The sequence below is a fragment of the Macadamia integrifolia genome, chromosome 4 (assembly GCF_013358625.1).
Source record: "Macadamia integrifolia cultivar HAES 741 chromosome 4, SCU_Mint_v3, whole genome shotgun sequence".
NCBI classification, from domain to species: Eukaryota; Viridiplantae; Streptophyta; class Magnoliopsida; order Proteales; family Proteaceae; genus Macadamia; species Macadamia integrifolia.
In genome coordinates this window covers 14,891,327-14,915,998 of record NC_056560.1, presented here as the reverse complement: position 1 = coordinate 14,915,998, position 24,672 = coordinate 14,891,327, and the positions used below count along the sequence as shown (strand labels likewise).

General features: G+C 36.3%; 3 protein-coding genes across 3 annotated transcripts; 1 reads left to right on the top strand and 2 right to left on the bottom strand.

The window, feature by feature from the left end:
• Positions 1–981: 981 nt before the first annotated feature.
• On the bottom strand, positions 982–4,514 carry LOC122077529 (60S ribosomal protein L34). The gene is made up of 4 exons (XM_042643484.1): positions 4,358–4,514; positions 3,666–3,745; positions 1,395–1,504; positions 982–1,309 (listed from the first exon to the last, which is right to left on the bottom strand). The coding sequence occupies exons 1-4, from the start codon at positions 4,434–4,436 to the stop codon at positions 1,216–1,218; spliced, it is 363 nt and encodes a 120-aa protein (XP_042499418.1). The 5' UTR covers positions 4,437–4,514; the 3' UTR covers positions 982–1,215.
• A 3,363-nt stretch (positions 4,515–7,877) lies between these two features.
• LOC122076274 (probable calcium-binding protein CML23) lies at positions 7,878–8,859 on the top strand. Its single transcript, XM_042641596.1, has 2 exons — positions 7,878–7,964; positions 8,611–8,859. The coding sequence occupies exons 1-2, from the start codon at positions 7,878–7,880 to the stop codon at positions 8,857–8,859; spliced, it is 336 nt and encodes a 111-aa protein (XP_042497530.1).
• Positions 8,860–11,972: 3,113 nt separating this feature from the next.
• LOC122076112 lies at positions 11,973–18,382 on the bottom strand. Its single transcript, XM_042641405.1, has 5 exons — positions 17,758–18,382; positions 16,297–17,675; positions 12,791–13,204; positions 12,459–12,691; positions 11,973–12,375 (listed from the first exon to the last, which is right to left on the bottom strand). The coding sequence occupies exons 1-5, from the start codon at positions 17,913–17,915 to the stop codon at positions 12,121–12,123; spliced, it is 2,439 nt and encodes an 812-aa protein (XP_042497339.1). The 5' UTR covers positions 17,916–18,382; the 3' UTR covers positions 11,973–12,120.
• Between the last annotated feature and the right edge of the window lie 6,290 nt (positions 18,383–24,672).

Below are 24,672 nucleotides of genomic sequence, written 5' to 3'. Positions count from 1 at the left end.
TCAAACACCTCCTGAGCTATTAACGAAGATTGGTTATATTTACCAGACTGAAAATTAATAGTAGAACACAGAAGAGTTAAGCTGTTCGTTTAAGACTTGTTAGAGATTAAAAAGGAAAAACAGAAACAAAAACCAAAACGTAGGATGAGAGATGACTTCGTTGATTAAGAGTAGTGTACTTCCTGATTTGTACAGTGTGACTTATTCTTTTGACTGTTTTGTTGATTGAAACAGTGAAGGCCCTGAGAAAGATTGCGACGCCACTGGGGGCGCCAGATTGGTTTTTCAATTTTGATCCTTGTGTAGTTCCTTGATTTCAGATTGGTATTCCCTAATCCTCGCTCCCACTTCTCTCTCTTTCCCTCGCCTCACTTCTCAATCCTTTGAAAATTCGCCACATCACAATAATTCTGTATAATTCTGTCATTCGAGAATGCATACCAAACATAGCCATATTGCATTGACTCGATCAAAATCAAATCAACTCAAATCAAAGTGGTAATAGCAGAACGAACCTTATTAATCTAGTTAAATTATTTGTATATTTTAAAGTGATTTGAGGATGACGAAAAATCAATCTAGATTTTCATTGCTCAATAACATGTTCCTCGTTGTTGCTTCATTTCATGAGGATGAAAAATAGGATAGCTTCTGTTGTGTTCCATAGGTGATGATCTTCAATCCATGGCCTGTTATCATCTCCCGCTTGCAAGTGAACTAATTTTAACTACTTGGACCTTGTTCTCTGTGAACTAATCTTAACTACTTGGACCTTGTTCTCTGTGAACTAATCTTAACTACTTGGACCTTGTTCTCTGTGAACTAATCTTAACTACTTGCAACCTTGCCCTTGTTCACTGATAAGGTGTCTGCTGTTGTTCATTGCACTTCATCAGCATATCTTAGTCGACATTCCCACACCTTCAATATCTCAGCAGATGCCAAGAGAAATAAATTTTAACCACTTACCCAGTCGCAAAATTGATGGAAGTGAACTAACAATATATTATCAAACGAGCATTCCAGAAAAATAAATAACAGATGTCTAAGCAAGAAACAAACTTCTTAAAACAAACATTTCTCAGAGGGCAAGAATCCAGTCACAAAACCTCGGACAAAAATACTCATCTTCCAAATTCAAAACAAACTTGCCAATGTAATCAGTAACAAGTCAAAATTTAACTGAACCTAACACCAGATATCATCATCATCGCTCTAACTCTTTGAGGCTTGCTTTTCCTTTGCCTTTTGGATCTTCAATACTTTCTTCACAATCTTTTGTTCTTCCACTAGAAAGGCCCGAATGATTCTACCATGAAAAGAAATGATGTGAGAAACAAAATCACAATAAATCCCAAATGAAATAGCAGACTCTAGGGAGAACAATAACAAACCTCTCCCTCACAGCACCGGCTGACAAAACTCCACCATATGCACGGTTTACAGTCCTCCGGTTCCTAGATAGTCTGGACCTCTTGTATTCAGCGGGTCTCAAGTGAGGAATCTAAGGCAACAAGCAAAATAGCAACCGAAATTAATACCATATGTTGAAACAAAACTGTAGAGAAGTCGAAACAAACTCAAATCAGCGCAAAGAAACTTCCGGTGCTAGGAACTGCTCATCAAATACTAGAATCTGAACTAGATATTGGAAAACATATACCAGAAAAGAAATATCAGCCTTCAGCAACCATCCAAATACTGTATAGACATTAAATGAACGAACAGGAATGTTGAACAAAAACCAGAGAGAAGATGTAAATGAGAAAACAAATCCACTTTCAAAACACACCATGGACTCATGGAGCATCTGAAACAAACAATCAAGCTCTTGGAATGTTCCAGGTAATTTCCATAATAGCAACCAAACAATAAGAGATCACTCACTTTCCACAAGACCCGTTCCTCATTCATTTATTCATGTATGTTAAGAAAATAACATGGTTCAATAGATCATTGTGGAATGAAATAAAAAGTATGGCAAGGGATATACTCCCAGGGAACCGATAATTAAATCCAATACAACGGTAATACAGGGGAAAATCACACTATTTTTCTTCTTCACGACAAAATTCATGATCAAACACAAACAATGCACCACATTAAAATCAATTAGAATGAAACAAAACAACATATGGTTAAGAAACAACACACAGCAACCATAGTTGTCAAGCACTGCCTAGTCAACTAGGCATCCAGTGATGCCTTGGTGGACACTAGGGACACCTTGCATGACAACTACAACAGAACCCCAATAATTTATCCTTCATTTCAACTTGAATATGCATAAAATACATATTCCTCGTGTGACTATAACATTTTACTTTCACCTACAAATTCTAGATGCATATTGCATACTCTTTTTACATTTATACTCTTCCATGTCTACATCACTTCAGCTAGACCAACCAAAGATGTTCTATTTATAGAACATATACAATTGCTAATCATAAGGGCTATGACAGCAAATATTCAAATCATGACAAATGGCATTCAGCATTGGGATTAATAAATGATTATATTTCTTCAAAATACTCCATAAATTTAGAGAGAGAAAAATTCATGGCACAGGTTCAAGATAACACCAGGATCAATCCGGTTAATACGAAAATACCCCCACAAAAACTAAGTAAAATAAACAAATTTTTTTTTATGTTTACTGAATTACTTTCCATTGCACTTCACTTCCTTTCCCCCCTTCAGTTAACCGATCAAAGCTTTGTTCCACTTCTATTCCAAGCAGATTGGAGCCAAAGTAAATTATAACGTTACATAGATGAAATGTACATTAACAATGAAGAGTACAAAATATCAATTTGTAGTTGTTGAATCGACACACATCTTCTACTATCTTGTCAAAAGGATGACAGTATTTAATGGAAGATAACAAGGTGTCGTATATATGGTATTATGATACAACACCAAAGGTGCAAAAAACGAAACATATACTCCTCTCACTATTACACAGCATCTAATAAGGGAAAAAAGAAGCCTAAAAGGCAGTGTGCCCTGTAAACCCAGACAAAGGGATGGGCAGAATGACCACCGCACCCCATCATGAAAGGCAGAAATCCCACCCAGGTTGATGTTTGTAGTAGTGCTCCCACTGGACCACACGCTAATGTAGGAGCCACGCTACCTTTTGGGGGAACCCTCACCTTAGTAGTAATAATAACAATAGTAAACCAGAGGAAACATCCACCATTATCATGGTTTGGGGTATCAGTAGCAGCACAAGCTGAATATGGTGAAACTCTTTAAAAAACACACACAAAAATAACAATAGTAAATCAGAGGAAACATCCACCATTATCATAGTTTGAGGTATCAGTAGCAGCACAAGCTGAATATGGTGAAACTCTTTAAAAAACACACAATTTTTTTTTAAGCAATACCCTAAATCTAAGACCATAATGCTTTAAGAAAATAAAATAGGCCTAACCCGTGGATCTATAACAGAGGGTGTCATTTGAATACAAGTTCAAGCGATGTAGAGATAAATTATTTCATTGATCAAAGCATCAATATCTAGGTACATAATAACTCACTAAATAATGGGCCAAAAATTAGACACTACATGAAGCCAGGAAACTTAATATCACTAAGCATAGCATAGGAAGATAACAGCGTATAAAAATTGTGAATATAATAAATTTCGTACGTACCCCTTGGATCCTCTTTCCGGTAACAGGACACTTGGGCCCGCTAGCCCTCTTCTTAGATGTCTGGTAGACGAGCTTCCCACCTAAATTTTAACAATCAACATAAACGAAGAACCAAAAGCAGATAATAGAATCGTTAGATGGGAAAAAAAAATTAAAACCATACAGCTGCAAATGAATTAAAGAAGATGATACATTAGTATAACCACAATAGATCATCAAATGCAACTAATACTAGCCGACTCCTAAAAAATGGGTTTCTATTAAATAGATCTGCACAAAGGAAGGGAGATGGGGAGAGGCTACAGGGAAGAACGAACGAAGAACAAGCAATGTCTGGTGCAAGGAGGAACAGAACTTATACAAAGACAAGAAAATAATAAGAAGCATCGGCTAAAGTAACAGATTGGGCATCAAAAAAACTATTCGGATAAATACTTAAAAACAACATAAACAGACAGAAAACAAACTATAGTGGGATTTTGTAAATAGAAATAAGGGAGAGATTCCAGATTCAGACATAAAGAAGGGAAAAGCGTAAATCATCCAAAGCAATAGGCAACAAAATGATGAAGTTAGCATCGTAAATCGACTTCGGTAAACAAGAACAACGGAATAACAGTTCGTGAAAAATTACAAGTAGGGTTTAAGAAACTAAAGAAACAGAGATTGGAACTGGGAGAAGAAATCGATACCAGGGGTTTTGACGACCCTCGTCTGGTTGGATTTGGTGGCATAGCTATGCCGCTTTCGGTAGGTGAGCCTCTGTACCATCTTGGAGTTCAAACGCCTCCTGTCGCTCCTCCGTGTGAAGAAATAATGGATCGAAACAGAGGGTTTTGATATCCAAAGTTACAGAATAAAAAGGGTTTGCAGAAGACAATACCCTAGATCCAACGGCTTTAACCAATGCTATAAACGGACGAAATTTAGCCACGTGTTCGAAAAACGAAAATCAATTATTGTTGCGCGTCACAGCCTCGACTCGTTGAGCGCTCCCGTGTCCATGCTTTCGAAAAGCGAAATCGGAACGGTCGAATGGGTCCGTGACCGATCCGATCGATTTCATCCGAATCAGATCAGAATCGGCAGTGACCGATTCCGACTTTCAAAACTTTGGCCTTAACTCGAATCTTTTTGATAGACAAGAATGTCCTTTATGATTTTTCAAATGAACCGAAATGAAACTTGAGAATTGGGATCAAAACGTGGCCTGAAGGCGTATTACCTGACGTCTCTAGCTCTAAGTCTTCTTATGATTAATCTATTACATGGCTAAGGTGTGGTTGAGTGTAATTGAGTTTATCTTTTGACTTGAACTGTAAAATCGAGAATGTTCAAGGGATTCTTCATTAACAAAAAGTTTTAAAAGAGGGAAAATTATTGATTTCACGTCTTACAATCCTTTTGTATGAGAAACAACCCTACTTTTGATCACCCTCACCCATTGCCATTGCTTGTCAATTTCCCAATCTATGGTCCAAGTAGCCATTGGTTATAAGATATATTAATAGGATCATAAAGCTCCCAATAGAGAGTTGAATTGGGATTTTAAGTCTTAAAAAACTAAAAGCGAAGTTCAAACTTGGAACACAACCAAATGCGGAAGCAACTAGCCTCTTAGCACTTACCCACACTTAAAAAGTATTAAGGGAATGAGAGACAAAGTTTGAAAACTTACCTACATGAGTGGTTACGAATTACGACTTACTACTACTATCAAGGCTGCACAAGCCCTTGGATTTCCACTTGTGGTACGTCGCAATCAAACATTTTCAACTTGTAATTTTTCATGGCTTATTACAAACTTAAAGGGGTTCCCTAAGATCACACCAATACCAATGACAATATTTTCATGTGACACCTCTTTTGTGGTCTTTTGTGGTCCAAACTAGGGGTGTCAACCGGTTGGGCCGAATCGATTTTGATCGGGTTTAATCGGGCTTGAAGACTTTCAAAGGCTACATCGTGTCTGCCCATTTAACTAATCAGACTTAGTTATTGAGGGTATGGTACGCTTTATATTCGGTCGGTAGGTCGGCCTCGGGCTATAATCGGGCTACTTTAATCGAGCTTTAGTCGGGCCTTAACTGAGCTACGGACATGTTTAATGTTAAACAGGCTTTTACCGATTTTTAAACGGGCCATCTTTAAAATGTGCTCTTATATTCCGGCCCACTCATGCAAGCCCAAAAAAATGACAATAAATCAATAAATGATACCAAATATAACCATTATTTAAAATGTGAACATGTCTTTAATTTTTAGTTTTTACTTTTAAATTTGGGGGGTAAAATAGGTATTCTACAATCATTAAAGGGTCGGGCTAGGCAAATGCACAATAGGCCGGTCTCGATCGGGTGTTAAACGGTCGGTCTCAATCGGGCGCCCGATGGTCCAATTAGCATAACTGAGACCGACCGTTTATAAACGGGTCGGGCTCAAGTCCGACACGTTTAATAAACGGTCCAAGCCGAGCCGGTCTATAAACGGTGGATTTAATCGGGTCGGGCCACGAATTGACACCCCTAGTCCAAACATCCACACAAGGAATAATAACACTCTCACAAAAATTAGAGAAGAAATATTACCTCTTAAGAAGGTAGGATAGCTAAATACAAGTACAAATCTCCCACAAACATCAACGCCCGAAGGCTAGGTCTGGCAATGGGTTGTCTATAGTGTTGGTTTTGAGCCATGCCTAGACATGAGTATAGCAAGAATTGGTTTGACTCAAACATGGCTTGAAAATTAAATGGATCATGGGCCAACCTGAACACTATACAACAGAATACCGCTAATCCTCCATGAACAGAACCAATAAAATTCATTTTCAGGTTGGAATACATGAGCCCATGACCAGATGAACGGGCTTGCTCACTCTAGGGTCCATGGATAGAGATCCTTTACTTATTGTTGCATGAGCATGCATGGGCCTGTTATGGCAGATATCACTTGTTCATTGCTAACAGGTAATATTTGTGGGCTGTCCATGAAGTAGTTCAGGTCTGTGGCATTTTCAAGTGGTTATATTTAGCCTTTAGAATATATATATATATATATATATTTTTTAATTGGAAACTAAAATTCATTAAAGTAGAGAAAAAGGAAGATTATCTTTTACAAAACCCAAAATATTATCAGTTCTAGTTCTCTTAGCTAAGGTTTAACCCCAAGGGGATAGCCGAATTGCAAGGGACCTTCGCCTCAGGAAGCGTGTGGTTCTGAGTTCGATTCATTTCACCTCTTTGGGACCACTTGCACGGTGTTTAGTACTCTTCACTGCTTTCATTGAAAGTTTCAGCTTAGATTAGGGGTGTCAATCAATCGGTATGGCTCGATTTCAGTCCAAGTTGAGTCGGTTTCAGTGTGGGAAAGTTGAAACCGAAACCAAACCAATAAGAAAATTCCAATTTCGGTTTGGTTTCGGTTTCGGTGCGGTTTGGTTTCGGTTTGTCTTCGGTTTCTTAAATCCATTTGTAACCGGGTTGGTTTTGGTTTTTGGTCCAGTTTGGATTCGAATTTCCATACAAATGTTTACAAAACTATGCAAATTTTGATTTTTTTTAATGAATTTTGGAGTGTTTCGGTTTTTTACCGGTTTGGTTTTAGTTTCGGTCCGGGTTGTGAGCCGATTTCGGTTTGGTTTTGGGTTCATCCGGTTTCTGGTGAGGTTCGGTTTGGTTTTGGGGTTGCAACACTCCAAACTGAACCTACCCAATAAGGGTTCGGTTCGGTCAGTGTTGTTGTCAGTTTGGTTTGGCCGGTTTTACCGGTTCGGTTTAGGAATTGACACCCCTAGCTTGGATACACATCGTTAGCAAACAAAAAAGAAAAAATCTCTTAGCTAAGGTTGGGTTTGGTAGTCATTTAGAAAAATGTTTTTCTTGTTCTATGATAATAAAAAAAAAAAAAGGGTAATTTATAGCGCCACCCCCTGGAGAATTCCATAATTATAAGACCACCCCCTATATTGACTCAGACCCCTACTGTTAGTTATCGTTAAGGAATATACCATATATGCTGATGTCAGCAATTTTATTTTATTTTAAATATCATAATGCCCTTATTAAGTATGAAGTACCTAAAATACCCTTAAACTCTGTCCAGAGACTGAATGGATGGATCGAAGCATACAAACTACTCCCTATCATGACTTCTGAAAACCCAACCCTCAAATCTGCTAGCCTCAGATCTTCGGTTTATCTGGAGGATATGGAAGAGCTTAAAAGAGTATTCAATCGATTCGATGCGAATAGTGATGGAAAGATCTCATCAACCGAGCTTAGCAACGTTCTCAATGTGCTTGGCTCTAAATCTTTGTCGGAGGAAATCTAACGTATGATGACAGAGATTGATACCGGTGGCGTTGGTTATATTGACCTCAAAGAGTTCGTCAATTTCTATCATGGGCTTCCTTTAGTGCAATCATATATGATCATACTCAAAGGATTAGAACCTCAACCTTGTGAATTCTTTCAATCTACAAAAACCGAACCGGAAAGTGCCAATCCCAAATGGCACATCGATGTTTCTCCACAGCCAAAGAAACATTCCCAAGAACCAGCAATCCAACATGAACGAAGGTATAATCGGAATCAGAATCAAAACCCAGATATGCAGAAGCGATTGAGACAACTTTGCCACCATTATCTCTTATAAAATAATTATGATTAACAATTTCTCCTATGCAAAGGTTTCGTAGGAATCTGAGAGAGGAAAAGAGAAGATGACGAGGGAAATCTCGAGAGTTGAAGAACAAAAGGGAGAACGTGCTTGGAACCTAGGTCAGAGCGGCCATAGTCAGTTCAAGTGGCTTTTGTGCGAATTTCTAGGGCTTCATCTAATCTATAAGAGTTTGCCACGGCGAGTACTTTGGTGGTGTCGGATTAATCTCCATTACTAAAACCTAACCAGCAAACCTGATGTGAAAGATTCTGTTGCATAGCGTAGTATTGGCCCCTACAAAAAGGATTTCCCTTCTCGATCCGGTGCATACACCATTGATGAGATGAAAGAGCTGAAAGATGCTTTTGATTTGTATGATAAGGATCATAAGGGCTTGGTGTCGGTGTTAGAGCTTCATCTAGTGTTGAAGAGTTTAGGGGAGAAGTGTTCCGTTCAGGATTGCTCCAAGATGATCAGCTTCGTTGATGCCGATGGTGATGCGTTAATTTTGAGAAATTCAAATCGATGATGACTAATGGAAAGGCTTCTTCTCACTTTTTTTTTTCTTTATCTTCTTAAAGGGAAATTTATATATTCAAATAATTATGCATATACAGCTCTGCAGAATCTTTGTAAAACTTGCCCGGTTACAAACGAGAAAGCTTCTATGACTTACTACTTTTCTACCATTAAAGTGTACTAAGCATAAGGTTCTATTAAGAGAGAGAAACCTGCAAGCCTCCAGAAGCCACAATTGATAGTTTTGATACTGTCGATGCTGGCATTCCTATGGGAATAATCGAAATAGCATTAAAAACATCTAAAATGGGTAAGAGGCAATTAGCGAAGAGGACGCTATCCGTGGCGGTTGTGAAATTTTCCCAATAATATGGTGAAGGGATCTCCTAAATCACCTTCAGATCGATCTCAAACAGATCATCGTCCTCCATGGTTTCTTCCGATTATGATCCTCTATTGTGGAGGGGTATCTTTGGGATAATGAAAATGGGTAACTTATCAGTGTTTTACTCATAAGGGCAAAAGTGTTATTTCATAGCATTCCTTAATAGTGACTGACGGTAGGGGGTCTGAGTCTAATTTGGTGAAACAGAGGGGGTGGCACTATAAATTACCAAAAAATAATGGAATAAAGTGTTTGGTGTCAACTTAGGCTTTGTACTGTAACGATTCTGTTTTTTAAACTTGATTATGGGTCTGACACACTTTTTTGTATTTCTATTTTTTTGGAGTTATTCTGCATCTTAAATAATGTATGTTAACCCAAAAAGAAAATTGATTTTGTAACCTGGAAGAAATAGAAACCTGTATGGTTCGCACTTGTTGAATTACTCGTCATTTCCTTCATAGTCATCATAATAAGTGGAGATCTGTAGAAAACCCCTGTACTCTAAAACTTCACTTCACCACAATCAGTGGAAGAAATATATGCCTCCTCACGATAAAGGATAAGATCAAAACAGAAGTTTCAAATTGAAGCTTTAACCAATTGGAGGGTTTAAGCCCATTGCAAAGTGAACATACAAATTCATAATTTATTTTCATAGATGGTGCATACGATCCTTTTAATTGGCAGTTATGTTTGATCTGTTTTTTGGATAAACACTGTGACAAAAAGGCATCAAGCACATGTTGGATTTGAAAGAACCATCTCAACACTAGAGGAAGAGATTCGGGGGATTGGAGAAGCCATTAATACTATCCACAATATTATAGTTTTGAGAAATGGACTTAGTCAACTTTTAGTTTATCATTTGATAATTAAGAATACTCATATAAATTTCTTCTTTCTTCAAGTAATTTAAGTATGCTGATTTAAGCATAACAAGGAACGTGTGGTGGATTATCTTTCTACATATATGCAATACGTTGGATCAGCAAGATGATACAGGTTTTTGCCAACCATATTCCAACTGTAAAAGACTGCCACAAGCATTAAAAATGCCTCAAAAAATATATTTATTCAGATGACAAACACCCATAGAAAGCATATCTTTGAAAAATCACAAAAAATAGAACTCAAAACCCTTCTGAGCGAGCCCAAAAATCATTGAACCCCATGAAATTAAATCCTTTTCTGCAATCTTATCAGTGACAATTAATGCATCATCAATCTGATCAAGCTTTGTGTACATTGCTACTAGAGCATTCTGTGCAATAAGATGACACTCAAATTCTGAATTCAAGACATGGGCATGCAATTGCCTCCCAAGCTCAACATCAATAAGACCCGAGCATGCTCTTAATATGCTTCCAGAGATGAAGTGATCTGGCAGAGAACCTGATCATCGCATTTCTAAATATGTTTTCAACGCCTCCTCCTCTTCATGATTCTCCGAATAGCCACCAATCATTGAAGTCCAAGAAACCTTATTTCTTTCGGGCATTTCATAGAACACCTTCCCAGCATCTTTTAGAGACTCACATTTCTCATAGATATTGTGGATATGATTATGAAGAATAATGTCCGGTTGAGAACAAGAGTTCAAAAGATGATCATGAAATTTTCTACCGTAATCTAAAGATTTCAGAGTCGAACACCCAGAGATCCTCGACCTCGCTCTCGCTGGAACAGCAATAAAGTTGCAAACCAAAAAAAAAAAATCAGCAGGGAGAGAGAGAGAACGAGTGAGAGTGTGAGAGAGAGAGGGACCGATTGCATCACCTTGCCGTCGGCAAATCGAAGACGATGAAGGAAGTGGGACTTCTTGCTCTCCTTTCCTCTCCTTCTCCTCTGATCGTTCCAAGAGAAAAGTATGTTTAGGGTTTACAATACCTTGAATTCAATGGATTGTTATGTTTTGAGTGCAAATTTCGGTTTTACCCTTGCTTACTTAAGTGAGGCTCTTGATTCTGCGCCTTTTGTTCAGAATCGATTTTGAGTATGAGAAGGTTGCTTTTCATGTTCCAAAAAAAGGATTCTAAAATCTAAAAAGTGTCCGGTTCATTTCAAAAAACAAGAAATTGAACCGGACTTACCATACAGTTTTTACCCCATTTTTATTCCAAAAAAATGAAAAAACAACATAATCTATTTTTTTAGAATGTTACAGTACAAAGCCTTAGTGTTTTTCAATTTTTGGAACGAAAAAAAAAAAAATGCTAGAAACACAAAATGACGAAACGATGAAACCTTGTTCTGTCATTTTGGTTTCGTTCCAAAGACAAAAAAAAAAAAAATTAACAACTAGGGTAATCATTCCTAAAACAAATTCACCAAACACCATTTTTTGTTTTTTAAACAACATCTTGACACGGAAACTGAAAATTATATTTTTGGCATGAAATGCCGTTTCTGGAACTGAATGACTACCAAACGCACCACTAATAAATATTTAGACTGATTTAAAAAGTTTCTAATATCCATTAAGAAGGATATAACTTCTTACAACCAACTCTTTTCACCCTGTTGCAACATTTTCACAATCCCTTCGCAATCAATCTGCCTGGTGCAGCTCTTCAAGTACTCTTTCGACCTTAGATTCCTGTGTACTCCCTACATAGCCAGAATTTAAAGATGCACAAATACATAGCCCATTTTGGAAAATAACCATTGTCCATCCAGCCTTACTAGAGGAATGATCGAAACTCCCATCACAAACAATTACACAAGAATTATTGTTATAAGTTAAAATTTTGTTTTCTTTTATTTCAATACTGACAGGGTACCAATCAGGTATATACATGAAAATATTTTTCTGGATTGTTTATTTCCCTGGATATACATCTACACATGAAAGATTATGTCATATTGGGTTAAAGAAAGAGCCTCCTAAGTACATGGGAATAGCAAAAATGAGGGTTCTCTTCGAATCTTCCTATCTACAAAATCTATCTTTTCTAATTTCTTATCACACCAAATCAATTGTTCACTTTTTATTTTTGACATGTTGAGAACCCTAGTTATCAACTTCATGTCAACCTGAGAGAAGAACAATATCAACTCTGATCTGTCTTCTGGCCTCTTCTGGAATCTCTTTACTATGCAGTTCCCACTTCTCAAAATCTCTTTGAGCTTCTTCTCCTTCTGCATTAATTATCATAAACTTTGATTGAAACAAGAAAATTAATCACTTCAATAACTAAAACAAAGTAGAAGAGAAAGCTAACCTTTTGAACATTTGATCTGATTTTTGTCAGAAGCTTCAAATCTGAAGGGTCCTGAAGTTCAACCTGAGTTCTCCAAAAACCCTTTAAAATCACAGTAGCTTCATGCTTATCATCAGCTCGAACGAACTCCCAGAATATCCTCATTGACTCCTCAATGATATCAGTTAGCTTTCCTATTTTTATTGCATCATTGTCTCCTAATTTGGATTTCTTTTTGTCCTTGGAAGAATCCTCTGCAAAGGCATTATTTGATCATCATTATTCAAGTAAAAAAAGGGATCAGACTATTCACATCTGATATGGGATTATTATTTCAGGGTTACGACTATTACCTTTTATGGCTGGAACTTGAAGAAGATTACGAAGCTCACATCGTTTCCGAACATAGTTTTGGACTCTGGGTCCTTGAAAGGCTTCATTCTCCAAGAATCTTTCAATGAGAACTTGAAATTGTTGGAATTCACTGGCGACTTGATTGTATCTATGAAAGCCATAAGTGTCAGATTCCTGCAACTCTTGGGACTTACCGAATTGCCAATGAAGGATTTCCCAAGAAAGGCACATATGTCCTACATACACCATTTCTAAATCACTCTGCACCTCTCCTACGAACTGTACAGTTGGGTCCACTTTAGCTGTTTGAGATTTGCCCAGCCTAAAGTTGTTGGATAAGACGCTTGTGAGTGCCGGAATTGAAGATTTTCTGTTGGAAATTGACTGCAGTGGGTCCTTCAACTGGAGGAAACCTATATATGGAAAACATCCAACGTCATAATACGTGTCAGTTTGTTGCTTAAAATTTAAAGCAATGAAAAGGGAATTAAACAGAAAAAGAAGTTGTTGCTCTTGAGTTATGATTGTTACCATCTTTTTTTTTTTTTTTTTAATATGTATAAAATCCCAAAATTTACCAGGCCTACAGAAAAAGAATGCAGAGAACCACTTTTTGGCACATAGGGTAGATGTGGGGTGTTAAAACCTACATGTAGGAGGTCTTGAGATCGAGCCTCCTTGTTTTCTACTAGACTACCACCACCCCCCCCCCCCCCCAAACAAAAAAAAAATCAGTTTCACTTTGCAGCTCTACCCATGATGAAGAGAGTATTTTTTTCATCCATCAATCTATCTTTCCTGTTGAACTAGAGGAAGGCGTTTTTAGATGCAATAGGGCTGAGAATTAATGATGATCCTATAATTCAGTCATTACATTAATATGCGAAGCTTTTTTTTTTTTTTTTTACTTAAAAAACCTTCAAAATAAGATAAAGGGTAATCGAAAGAAAGTTGTAATTTCTTGATTCACCACCTTGGTTATAATAAGATACACCCTTGAATAATAAGGGATGACCTCGGATGACTATTGCGTGTAAGAGAGAAAAGGGGGGATTTTTTTTTTAGGAGGGGGGTAGTATAAGAACTTATTAGGCCATCATGATCAGAATTACAAAAGTGTGTTATGACTTATGAGTGTAAACCAAACTAAAACATTCTAATCTATTAATATTTCATGTGAGGGCACTGAAAGGTGTGAAGTGATCTCTTTTGTTTACAGAATCTAAGCCTTTCCCTTTTCCCTTTTTCCCTGTATAAAGAAAAGGAAAAGAACCCAGACCTCATGATCTTTAAAAGGAAGGGTGGGAAAAAAAAAAACTCAGAAAACAATGATAAATTGATGATGGCATGCACAAATACATATATATCTCCACGAAGAAAGCATAATTGGCATGGAAAACAACAGTTAGAAAAAGGCCTATAAGGGTATCATGTAGTATCAAACCAACACCTATATATAGTATTTAAATCTATCCATGGGCAAATTCGGCACCTCCACATCCATGAAAAGTTGGTTTGGTTGAATAATAAAAGAGCTTTTTCATTTTGTCTTAACATGATTAATAAACCTTACTTTTATTAAAAAAAAAAAAAAAAAAAAGAAGACTTATCATATGAAGATTTTTTAATTATTTATTCTAAATTAAGTTTAGATTATATTTTAAGACTATATAAAGATTTTTTTTCCAAAAAATATATTCAAAACAAAGAGGATGTTGACCTTCGTCGGAGGGGAAACCACCCCACCACGTCACCTTATCACTTAAATATATATATATATATATATAGGTCAAATCCATGAGTATGGAGAAGAAATGTAATTTTTTACTTTTTTAATTAAAAGGTAATTAAAACAAATACTAATAATAACACGGCAAAAGACTTTATATATGGCAGCGTTTATACTTGGCTCTCGAATGAGGGAGAAAGAGAGGGCATGTAATATCATTCTTTCCCCTTACTAGATGAAGAGTCATAACATTGGCCATACACAACATCTAGACTCAAATAATAACAATACTAATGAAAAAGTTTTCCACCAAACCTATATATTACATGAATTTTACATTGATTTTTATAATATTTTATTTTTCCTCACTTTATCATGTGGGTCTCATGTAAATTGTATTATTTTTTTACATCTACATCATCATTGATGTGATAGAAAAGTTTTCTTCGATCCTAGCTATGTGAAAAATCCTTTTCCTAATAATAATAATAATAAAAAAGACTTATTAAAAGATATTGTTTTGAATGTAATGGTGGAGCTGAAACGGAAGTGGTGGAAAAGGTTTTGTGGAGGGTATTGGGTGAAAACCCTAGAAGTGGAGCGTCAACTAATTGGAATTTTGACTTGGGGATTCATTGTGGGACCACTATAGTGGGTGCAAACCATACTCACCATACATTTTGCAAAGTGTGCTACACGTAAATCAGTAAATGACACCCTAAGTACAATGAAAAAGAAAAATTGAAGCTGAGCCCACTAGGGATCTGAAAAAAGGCTAACCTTAGGCCATAAGGAAGTGAAGTAGGGCCCAAATAGATTATCAACCGCATACAAAGTATATATATATATATATATATATGCGGTTTTGACCAAACTTTGAGATCCCCATATGTCCCACTACACCCTATTGTGAAGCTCTCATTATCACCCTATGGAGTATGGTAAGTCAGTATGGACTACAATCAGCCTTCCTCTAATAACAAATAAGGAAAAAGGTAGCCACAACCCTACCCCTTAATGATGGAAATTGTACTTAAGCGAGTTCGAATTATAAATAAGAATTTTAGAACAGAGGGTGTACAATTCTTATTTTCGTGAGAAGATGTGGGAAAGAATTTGCACACGGATTGTGTTTAGATCTTTTGTCCCTCAATTTCATAAAAAGTTATTCAACAAACCAAAGCTTATGCAAATATTTCTATTATAAAACTTAAATGTTTGAACCTTATTTTTTTTTTTAAATTATATAATAATTTCATTGTATGAAAAGGGGAAAAAAAATATAAATTAACATAATGAAAGGAAACAAAAATATTTTTAATTTATCTTACTTTTTTGTGTGTGCAAGAAAGAGTTGGCCTCTATTTTTTCAAAATGGTAAGAAATTAACAAAGAAAGCTACAAGAAAGTGTATGCTACCTCACCTTCCAAAAGAAAAAAAGAGACCTAGAAAGAAGGTTCCCTATTGTGGAAAAAGTATACCAATGGTAGATTTCTTCGTTGAAGGGATTTGAGGAATTTTATTTTTCTTATCGGGCCTGGGCCCATTGCCTTCCCTAGATGGGCCTATTGTAATAAGTTCAGAATCATAAAAGGCCCTGATTGTAAAATCACCAACCAGTTGGTTGGCAGGTTTATCGTATGTTTGGTTGGCTAGGTGGGGCCACCAATGGGGTAGACATGACCTAGGAGTGGGCCCTTGCAGAAGATTTCAAACTGTACCTATTGGACGGTTAGGATTAAGTGGAATTAGAGTGTAGGGATTAGGGGACTTACTGATTGCGTACATCTTCTGGTAATTCAAGATGTCGAATTTGCGCATTCTCTCTCTGTAACTTTTGTAGAACTTGTGCAGTTCGTTAATTCGATCTTCGTGCATGAACTTCTCATCGATCTTCCATGGTTTCAGATCTTCCATAACCCTAGGAGATTCTGATTCTTCTAATATGGTGGGAAGCCCTGCAGCTCTCACCTTCTTCAGTTCTATCTTCAGCTGTTCTATCAAATCTTGATGTTCCCATTGTGTTTCCAATTCGTTTTCGTCTTCAGGTTCTGCCATTGATGAATCCTCCTCCATATTCTGCATATTGGGTTCTTCAATTTTTCCTGAAATATCCATAGTTTCATTCTCTTCACCACCACTAAAGTCTTCGTCTGTGGCTTCTTCTTCGTCGTCTTCCTCTCTGTCACTCTCAGTCCCAAATTCAATGGTGTCCACCATTCTTGAATTTTGTCCATTTTCACTATGGAAAACTTCTGATTCGTCTATGTCAGGGTTAACAGAGGAAGAAGACCGGTCGCTGATATCCATGGTTTCTGTGCTCACCATATTTGAATTCTTCAAAAGGGTTTCTTCGAAACTTTCGATTTCTTCATCAAAGTCCAGTAAAATTTCAGTTTGAGATGGCTTCTCGAAATCTTTATCTGACAAAAACCCATCTTTCGGATCGAGCGAAAGATTCTCAAGAGAGAATTCATCACTTGAACCAACTGATTCTGGGTACGAATCTAAAGAAAATAGGTCTTTCTCGATCAGGAACTCAATTTCTGTATGGGCATCTTCCTGAGTCTGAAAATTAATGTCAGAACCTACTAAGTCTTCCTTGCCAGAAAGCTGTTCTTGACTGAGAGTCTCAGGCTCTGTTTCCCCTGCTTTACAGTGAGAATCAGCAGAATAGTTCTTCTCTGTTTCTTCTTGAATAGATTCCTCTTTTGAATTAAGCTGCCGAAGATCTTTCTCAGACAAGAACCCTCCTTCAATAATCTCTTTGTTGCTGAAAGAACCATAATTCGAACTCGCATATAATTCGTTGACAGTAAAGCTCAAAACCTCTGGTTCTTCCATGAATCCGCAGAAGTCCTTCCCAGACGAGAACTGGTACTTACTACTATTGCTAACCGTGGGGGCCTTTTCTTCTGTGGGCACAGAGAAATCGGATTCTTCATCCCCTACTTTGGTTTCTTGTGAAGTCTGATATTGAAACTTGAAACAGAACTTTGGAATATCTTTCTCTCCATGTTCATCGGAATCCGAATCCTCAAATTTGATAGTCTCAGGCTGGGGCGTAGAGCAATTCGATTCATCCTTCTGAAAATCATCTTCTCCATGAAATCTGCCACAAGGATCGTCCTGATGAAAACCTTCTCCATGAAATCTGCCACATAAAAACTAATCAGACTTCAAGAACAGAGGAAAATTCAATTGACCCATTAAAGAATTACAGAGATTCTGCTTACCTGAATACATATCTGTTAACGAGACTGATCAGATAAAACATGAAGCTACTCACATAAAACCAGAGAACAGAAACATAAGGCACCATCTTCCTGAATAGAAACTCATTAGCAGATCCTCTGCTCACCAAATCGAAGTGGGTATTAGAAATAAACATCATCCGAATTGCTATCAATTGAATCCACCTGACTAATCCTTCAGTTTAAAGCAAGGATTGAAAGATAGTTCTTGAAACCCCTCATTTCCACTTTGAATTTCCTACTCCTCCGAAGGACTTTCTACCGGTAAAAACAAGATTCCTGAAGAAGAATCCGATAATTGAGGATTATCTATTTCACAAAAGAAGAATGTTGAGAACCGACCTACCTAGCGAAATTACAGGGAAGAATTTGAGCAAAGCTTTCGAAGGGGAGAAAGGAACCCGTGAGCTACTCGGTCCTTGCGGAATTTTGTTGCTTAGAATTCTGAAGTCTGTTATAGTAGTAACATATATTTATATATATATTAACGGTCACAGAAGATTTGTCAGTTGGAACTTGGGACTGTTCTAAGGGTCTTTGGTTACCAAAAATTAGAAAAAATAGAAGGGTTTCTATTTCTGGTTCTGTTTATTCTCTGCACGTTTTCAGAATGAGATGATGAAATCTCAAATTGGAGCAATAAATTAAGCCTTTCAGGTGCTCTTGGCCGAATCATATGCTTTCTGCCTTTTAATCGTTGGATTAGTGTCAACTAGAAAACAACACCTGAGGCTGAGGATGTGAAGGTTTCTGTGGATGGAACAGTTTAGGGTATTCCACTTGTTGGTGAAAGTCTTTTACATCAATCGTGTTCATGTGTGTCTCCATCATTCTAGACCCTTCAAATAGCACAGAAGCCCTAGCTTTTCAAAACCGGACCGGGAAAACGGACCGGAATGGCTGGCAAATTTCGGCCTAATCATATTTTGCGAAAGAGGGAAAGGATTCCTATACCGACATTAGTATGGTCCGTATGGATACGTTTTCCTATGCCTTTTCGTTCTCGCATTCTTACAGTATGGGTCCCACCTCTTGAGCCAATATGGATCAAATCCAGATATTCTCGGATGTAAATACCTGATTATATCCCTGAATTGTGTAATCCAGGCTTTCCTTACCTCCGGGTTGATTTAATTATTATCAATTAGATATCCATTATAGTCGTATAGTTATTCCCTGGAAAATTTGAATTCGAATAACTCCGATCAGATATAGATACCTCTAATCGAAGACAGATACCTCTAAACAGATAGCTGAAATGAATTTAGATTTTCAATCATCCATTTACAATTATAATTGGGCATTAGCTATTTTTTTTTAGTTAGGTATCCATTCGTATCAAATAGTTATTTTCTGAATAATTCAAATTCAGATATCCTCTAATCACATATAGATGCGAAATAAGTTTGAATTTTCAGTTATCCATATACATCTTTAAGTGACCTCTTTACTAGGTGGTAAAGATAGTACTATTATCCGCACCATTCTTGGTATGTGATGGGAGATCACCCAACACTAATGGCGTGGAAGACCCTCTCCATTACAACAAATAATTGAAAATTTTTAAATAAAAAATAGAACAAACAAGAGGAAGAAAAAGTAAAAGGAACCGGTTTAAGTGCACGATTGTGTATTTTCAGTAGTCAACACTTCAACCGTTTCCAAGGAATGCTCAATTCAAATGCTTCTATTAAAAGACTGAAGTATTGACCACTACACAGTCATGTATGAAACCTTTTTTAAAAATAAAATACAAAGATGAGGAAACATTTCTTAAACAGAAAATTATAAATAGAAATTAAATTTTCGATGGACCCAACTTGGATTTTATTTCACTTTAAAAAAAAAATTTATATGGTGAAAAATTATTATCATGAGAGTATATTATTTTTTCAAATCTTATAAGATATTTATTTATTCTACCATATGTATAGATGATTTGTACATTCAAACCGTTTGATAGAAAGGTCATGAACTAGATTAATCATATGCCCAATTTTATAAAAAGGTATGTGATCTGCTCATTGTGAGGTAGGAAAAAATGAAATTGAAGCAAATATCGAAAAAATTCATTTCCACTTCTGATAATTAGGTAGGAAAATGTCATTTTCTCAAAAAAATTGATTGAACAATAGAAAATGATTCTCCTTTCACTTTTAGAAAAAAATACAGTTATTAAAAAAAAAAGAAAAGAAAAGAAAAGAAAAGGGAAATATGAAATGGGAGAAAATTTCATTGCTTTAATTCCAATCAAGAGATGGTGCTATTGTTTAACTGTTGTTAGTTGGTATTATTAGTTGGTAAAATGTTTTAAAGTGATGCAAAATATTCCTTATTTGACCACAAAATGTATAATAATTAATAAAACCAAGACTGATGTAAATGTCATTATGCTTCAGCAGATGTGAGTATACATAATTTGTTTTTAGGAGGACATATTATAAAGAAATTTCACTATCATCTAGAAAGGTGAAAATTCTCATGTTTTCTATAAGCTTTTTTTCTTATCGATCCATTACCAATATCGATTTCTAAGCATTTTGCCACAAATCTAGAAACATTTCGTGTTGCCATATCTCACACGATTTTGTTTATTAACTCCTCCATGATGTGGTGGGACCCAATTTCTCTTATTCAATAGTGAAGAGAAAATCTCTTTTTCCACGAATATTCTGATCCTTTTGATTGGATTGCGAAAGGATATCTGTAAAGCTTGAACAATAAGAGGCAGGGTTAATTATAGCATCAAATCACCATAATCACATAATGATGATAAAGAAACACTAAATCCAATCCATTATGTCACCATGATGTTAAATAATCTGTTTTTCCCCTTAATGGTTAAAAATACTTTTTCATTTTTGGCGTGGTTAAACTGAACTATCAATAAATAAGAAGACTCTTTAATGACTAATATTATGTGGCATGATAGTAGCCAGACAAGATGCAAGTTCTCACTTATACGACCAATGCCAACCCCTCCAAAAAAAAAAAAAAAAAGAACGATGGATAAATTCATGTTTTCTCAAAAATATATATAATTGGGTTTATTAGCAGATTGTTTTTTTTTTTTTTTTTTTTTTTTCATTTCTTCATTGTAGAATAAATTTATTTGTTTGTTACTTTCCATTTAAGTATGAGTGGTGAGGTTTTGGGCACAATCGCCGGATGAGTGTGGGGTGCACCGTAAACTCCCATCCTTTATTCAACGATTATATGCATGATCGTGTATCATGCATAAAACTTTTTGTTTAAATATAATATGGGAAAACGATCTCCCCCTCCATGCAAGAACACATGTGAGAATTAAGATATTTTATGAGAAATATTTTTTATCATCAAAAGTACATTGAACATCTTAACTCTAATACCATATGTTTGGCGCTAGTTAGGAGAACTTACTCTTAAAAACTAGCATTAAAGAAAAGGGGCCGAAGTTTTCAAATAATCATTCACATTCGTTTAAATCACATCTGATATGGAATTGATTGTTTTTAAGTGTATAAGATTCAATCCCATACGGCCATACCCATGCTGTCGGCATGGCAACCCCATATACCCACATAATATTTTGTTCACCGCATTCTATTTAAAAAAATCTTCATTTGGGCCGAGGTTGGAAGTGAATGTGTCTACATCAAACTATGTGGCATAGCGGCTGTGGCCGAGGAGTCACCATTCATGGGTAGTTTGCCTCCACACTAAAATGTCATTAATCTGATTGGCAACGTAGATTTTTTTTTTTTTTTTTTTTTTTTTTTTTTTTTTTGGTTCAGAGAGCTACCCCACACTTGAGGTCATAGAAGTTCTCACAGAAGTTCAGTCAAGGATCCACAAGGGGGTTACAGGGCCACATTTACTATTACACATTTATTATTAATTTCAAGAATGATTCTTGATGGAGAGGTATGTTAGTGGGTCGAACATTGAACTTAACGGCTCAATGTATTCTTCTTTTCTTTTGACAAGTAACTCAATAGATTCACAATGAAGATTTAGAAGAAAACTTTGTCTAAAATTATTATATTGATTTGTGGGGTAGGTTGGAAGAAGCAGGGTTCAAGTTAGAGGTGAAATAATTAGGTTTATGAAAGATGAACTACTGTGAAACGAAAGTATTTGCAATCTTACTGTTTAATTAAAACAAAACATTGTGATGGTCCTACATTGTTTTATGCTTGTGCATTAAACCATTATTCACATATAACTCTGGCTCAAGTTGTGGGTTGTTTATCTAGTTTTCAATGCGGGATTATGTGTTGTTTTATCTAGTTTTTAATGCGGAGTTATGTGTTCGAATTGTTACTTTCGTGCTTAGTGAGGCTATCAATAATTCGTTATCTCATTTTTATTTCTTTCATGAAAGTAGGTTGGATGATGGATTATTTTGGTGTTAGACGATATGATACGTCAAGTAAACAGTCGATACCTTATTATCGTCTGTTTTTATAATTTATAAGTATGTGGCTGATTTGTAGTGGTACGTCAGATTGACAACCGACACTTATTATGATTAGTCATAAGTCATAACTCATAAATCTTTTTGTATGGATCTTTGCGTGCTTGTCCTTGCTTAGAATCTCCATGTAACCGACCTCATTAATTTGGGACAAGGTTTCAGATGCTATTGTTATAGAAAGAAAGATTCAAGTGAAAAATCCTTTGCAGTGAGGCAATGAGCAACAGTGAGGATCCATTGATTGGGATGCATGCCGGGGCTCACCGCAGAGGATTTGAACCCAAGATTCAATTGATGAATAAGTCTATGCACCTGTATTCACTTAGTATCAGAAATTTAAATCTTGAGAATTAGATTGATATCGGTCTGATCGAGGTGGATCCAAATTGGCCTCGATTGATCATTTTATCTATTCGTCTTTAAAAGATAATGAATTTTTTGATGATTTTACTCTTGATCTGATGTCGATACCTAATCTAAGATCAACTAGATATCTATATCGAGATTGGTATCAATGTCAACTTTGATTTTGATACTGATGAAATTTAGCCGAACCAATACCAATACTTAGAACACTCCTTATCATGATTGGGCCATCATATGCAAAATTGGAACTGACCTTCCACGTTGTTTTCAGTATATAAAATTTCAAACAAATATTCATATTTATCTTGAACAAGACTTGATGCACTTAAAAGTGTCACATTCTAGGTTCCAAGTCAAGTCTATTGAGTGGATTAATACCGGTCCCTAACACTGATGTGGTGATGGATTTTCAACATCTTCACGCGTCTCTACAATCCTTGCTTAAGTTTTTCGAGGTTTGGAAACTCTAGAATTTAAAATTATTATTTTTATTTTTTTACGAGAGAATTTATCTACTACATCATAGATAAACAGATCCACATAAATCTAAAAACAAGAGAGACGAAATAAAATAAGGGGGAAAGAAGCCCAAAAAACTTGGCATTGAAAAAGGGCACCATTCGAAGCTAGCTTATCCGCAATAGAATTTCCCTCACCCAAAATGTGTTGAAAGGAAAGATGCTTGAATCTAGTAGCCAAATGCCAACAGTCTTCTATGATATTCTGAATCCTCCACGAGATGGATGTACTTGATTTATTGAGAATATTAGTAATAGCCAAATTATCTCCCTTGACGATAAGAGAACGATGACCTTGATGAACTGTCACCTGCAAGGCACACAAGATCGCCAATGCCTCTGGAACCCTTGAATGAGCCAAACCAATCACCGTTGATAAACCACAAAAAAATTGAGCAGAGTGATCGAGAAAGACTCCGCCCATACCAGCCAATCATGGATTACCTTTAGAGGCTCCATCAACGTTAACCTTTACCATTAGAGGAGGAGGGTAAGCCCATTGCACTTGTGAGATCTGCCTACGCATGGGCAAAATCGCAGAAGAGAATTAATTGGTGAGAACGAGAGCCCTGTTGAGAAAACCACCGGGAGTTATGGGTGAAAAATATTTTCCTAATTTGTGAATTTTATTTTAGTCAAGACTTGTAGATCTTGCAAGCAAGATTTAATGATTGTTTGTTATTTTACAGATTAAAAAGAATAAAAATGACAAAAAAAAATGAAGAATGAAGAGAATTTGTTATCAAATTCAAAAAAAAGGTTGTAAACCCACCCCCCCTCCCCCCAACACACACATCCATGATGATCCGGATTTCAAAAATTAGGAATCAGACAGGTGAATTGACCGATTTGTATTAAAATTGGTTGGGACCAATCTCAATTCCTACCGATTTGAATCAGAATATTCATTCAAAGATTCTTTTATTTCGATTAATTTTCAGATCAAATAGCGGATTCTAGGGTTCTTGAGACCAATTCCTGATTCTAAAACCCTAATGGTGGTTAAATGCATGAAATTCTATTGAACTTTCTTCAACGAATGCCTCTTTTTAATACCCTGTCATAAAGTAATAGCCCAGAAGCTGGGTCCATGTCTTTTACTTGGGCAATTGGGCATAGATTTGCTCCGTGCTGAGAAGAATTTGCAAGTTTGGGAAGCTTCCTTTCAAGATGTACTAATATTAGTCTTCTTCCTTACGTTTCTCCACCAATTCCTCCGCGGTATAAAACGAATCGGGACTTGTAAGAAAGAGATGACGAGACAGATAGCATAAATATATAGTCGGTAGGTTCATGATTCATGAGTCCATGACATGATCAACAGTGGACCGTTGACGTCCATTCTTCGAGATTCCATAACTCAGTGTGAATGCTGTCTTCTGTACTTGGTTCATGAACCTGTGGATGTTGCAGACAAGATCACTCAAAATATAATTTCTGATTTTTTTTTTCACTCAAATTTCGGTAGATCATCAAGGGCCACAATGATCAGAAGTTCATTAAAAGTTAAAACCTTGTTCTCCGGTATATTTGTAGTTTTGCCTTTTTTTTTTT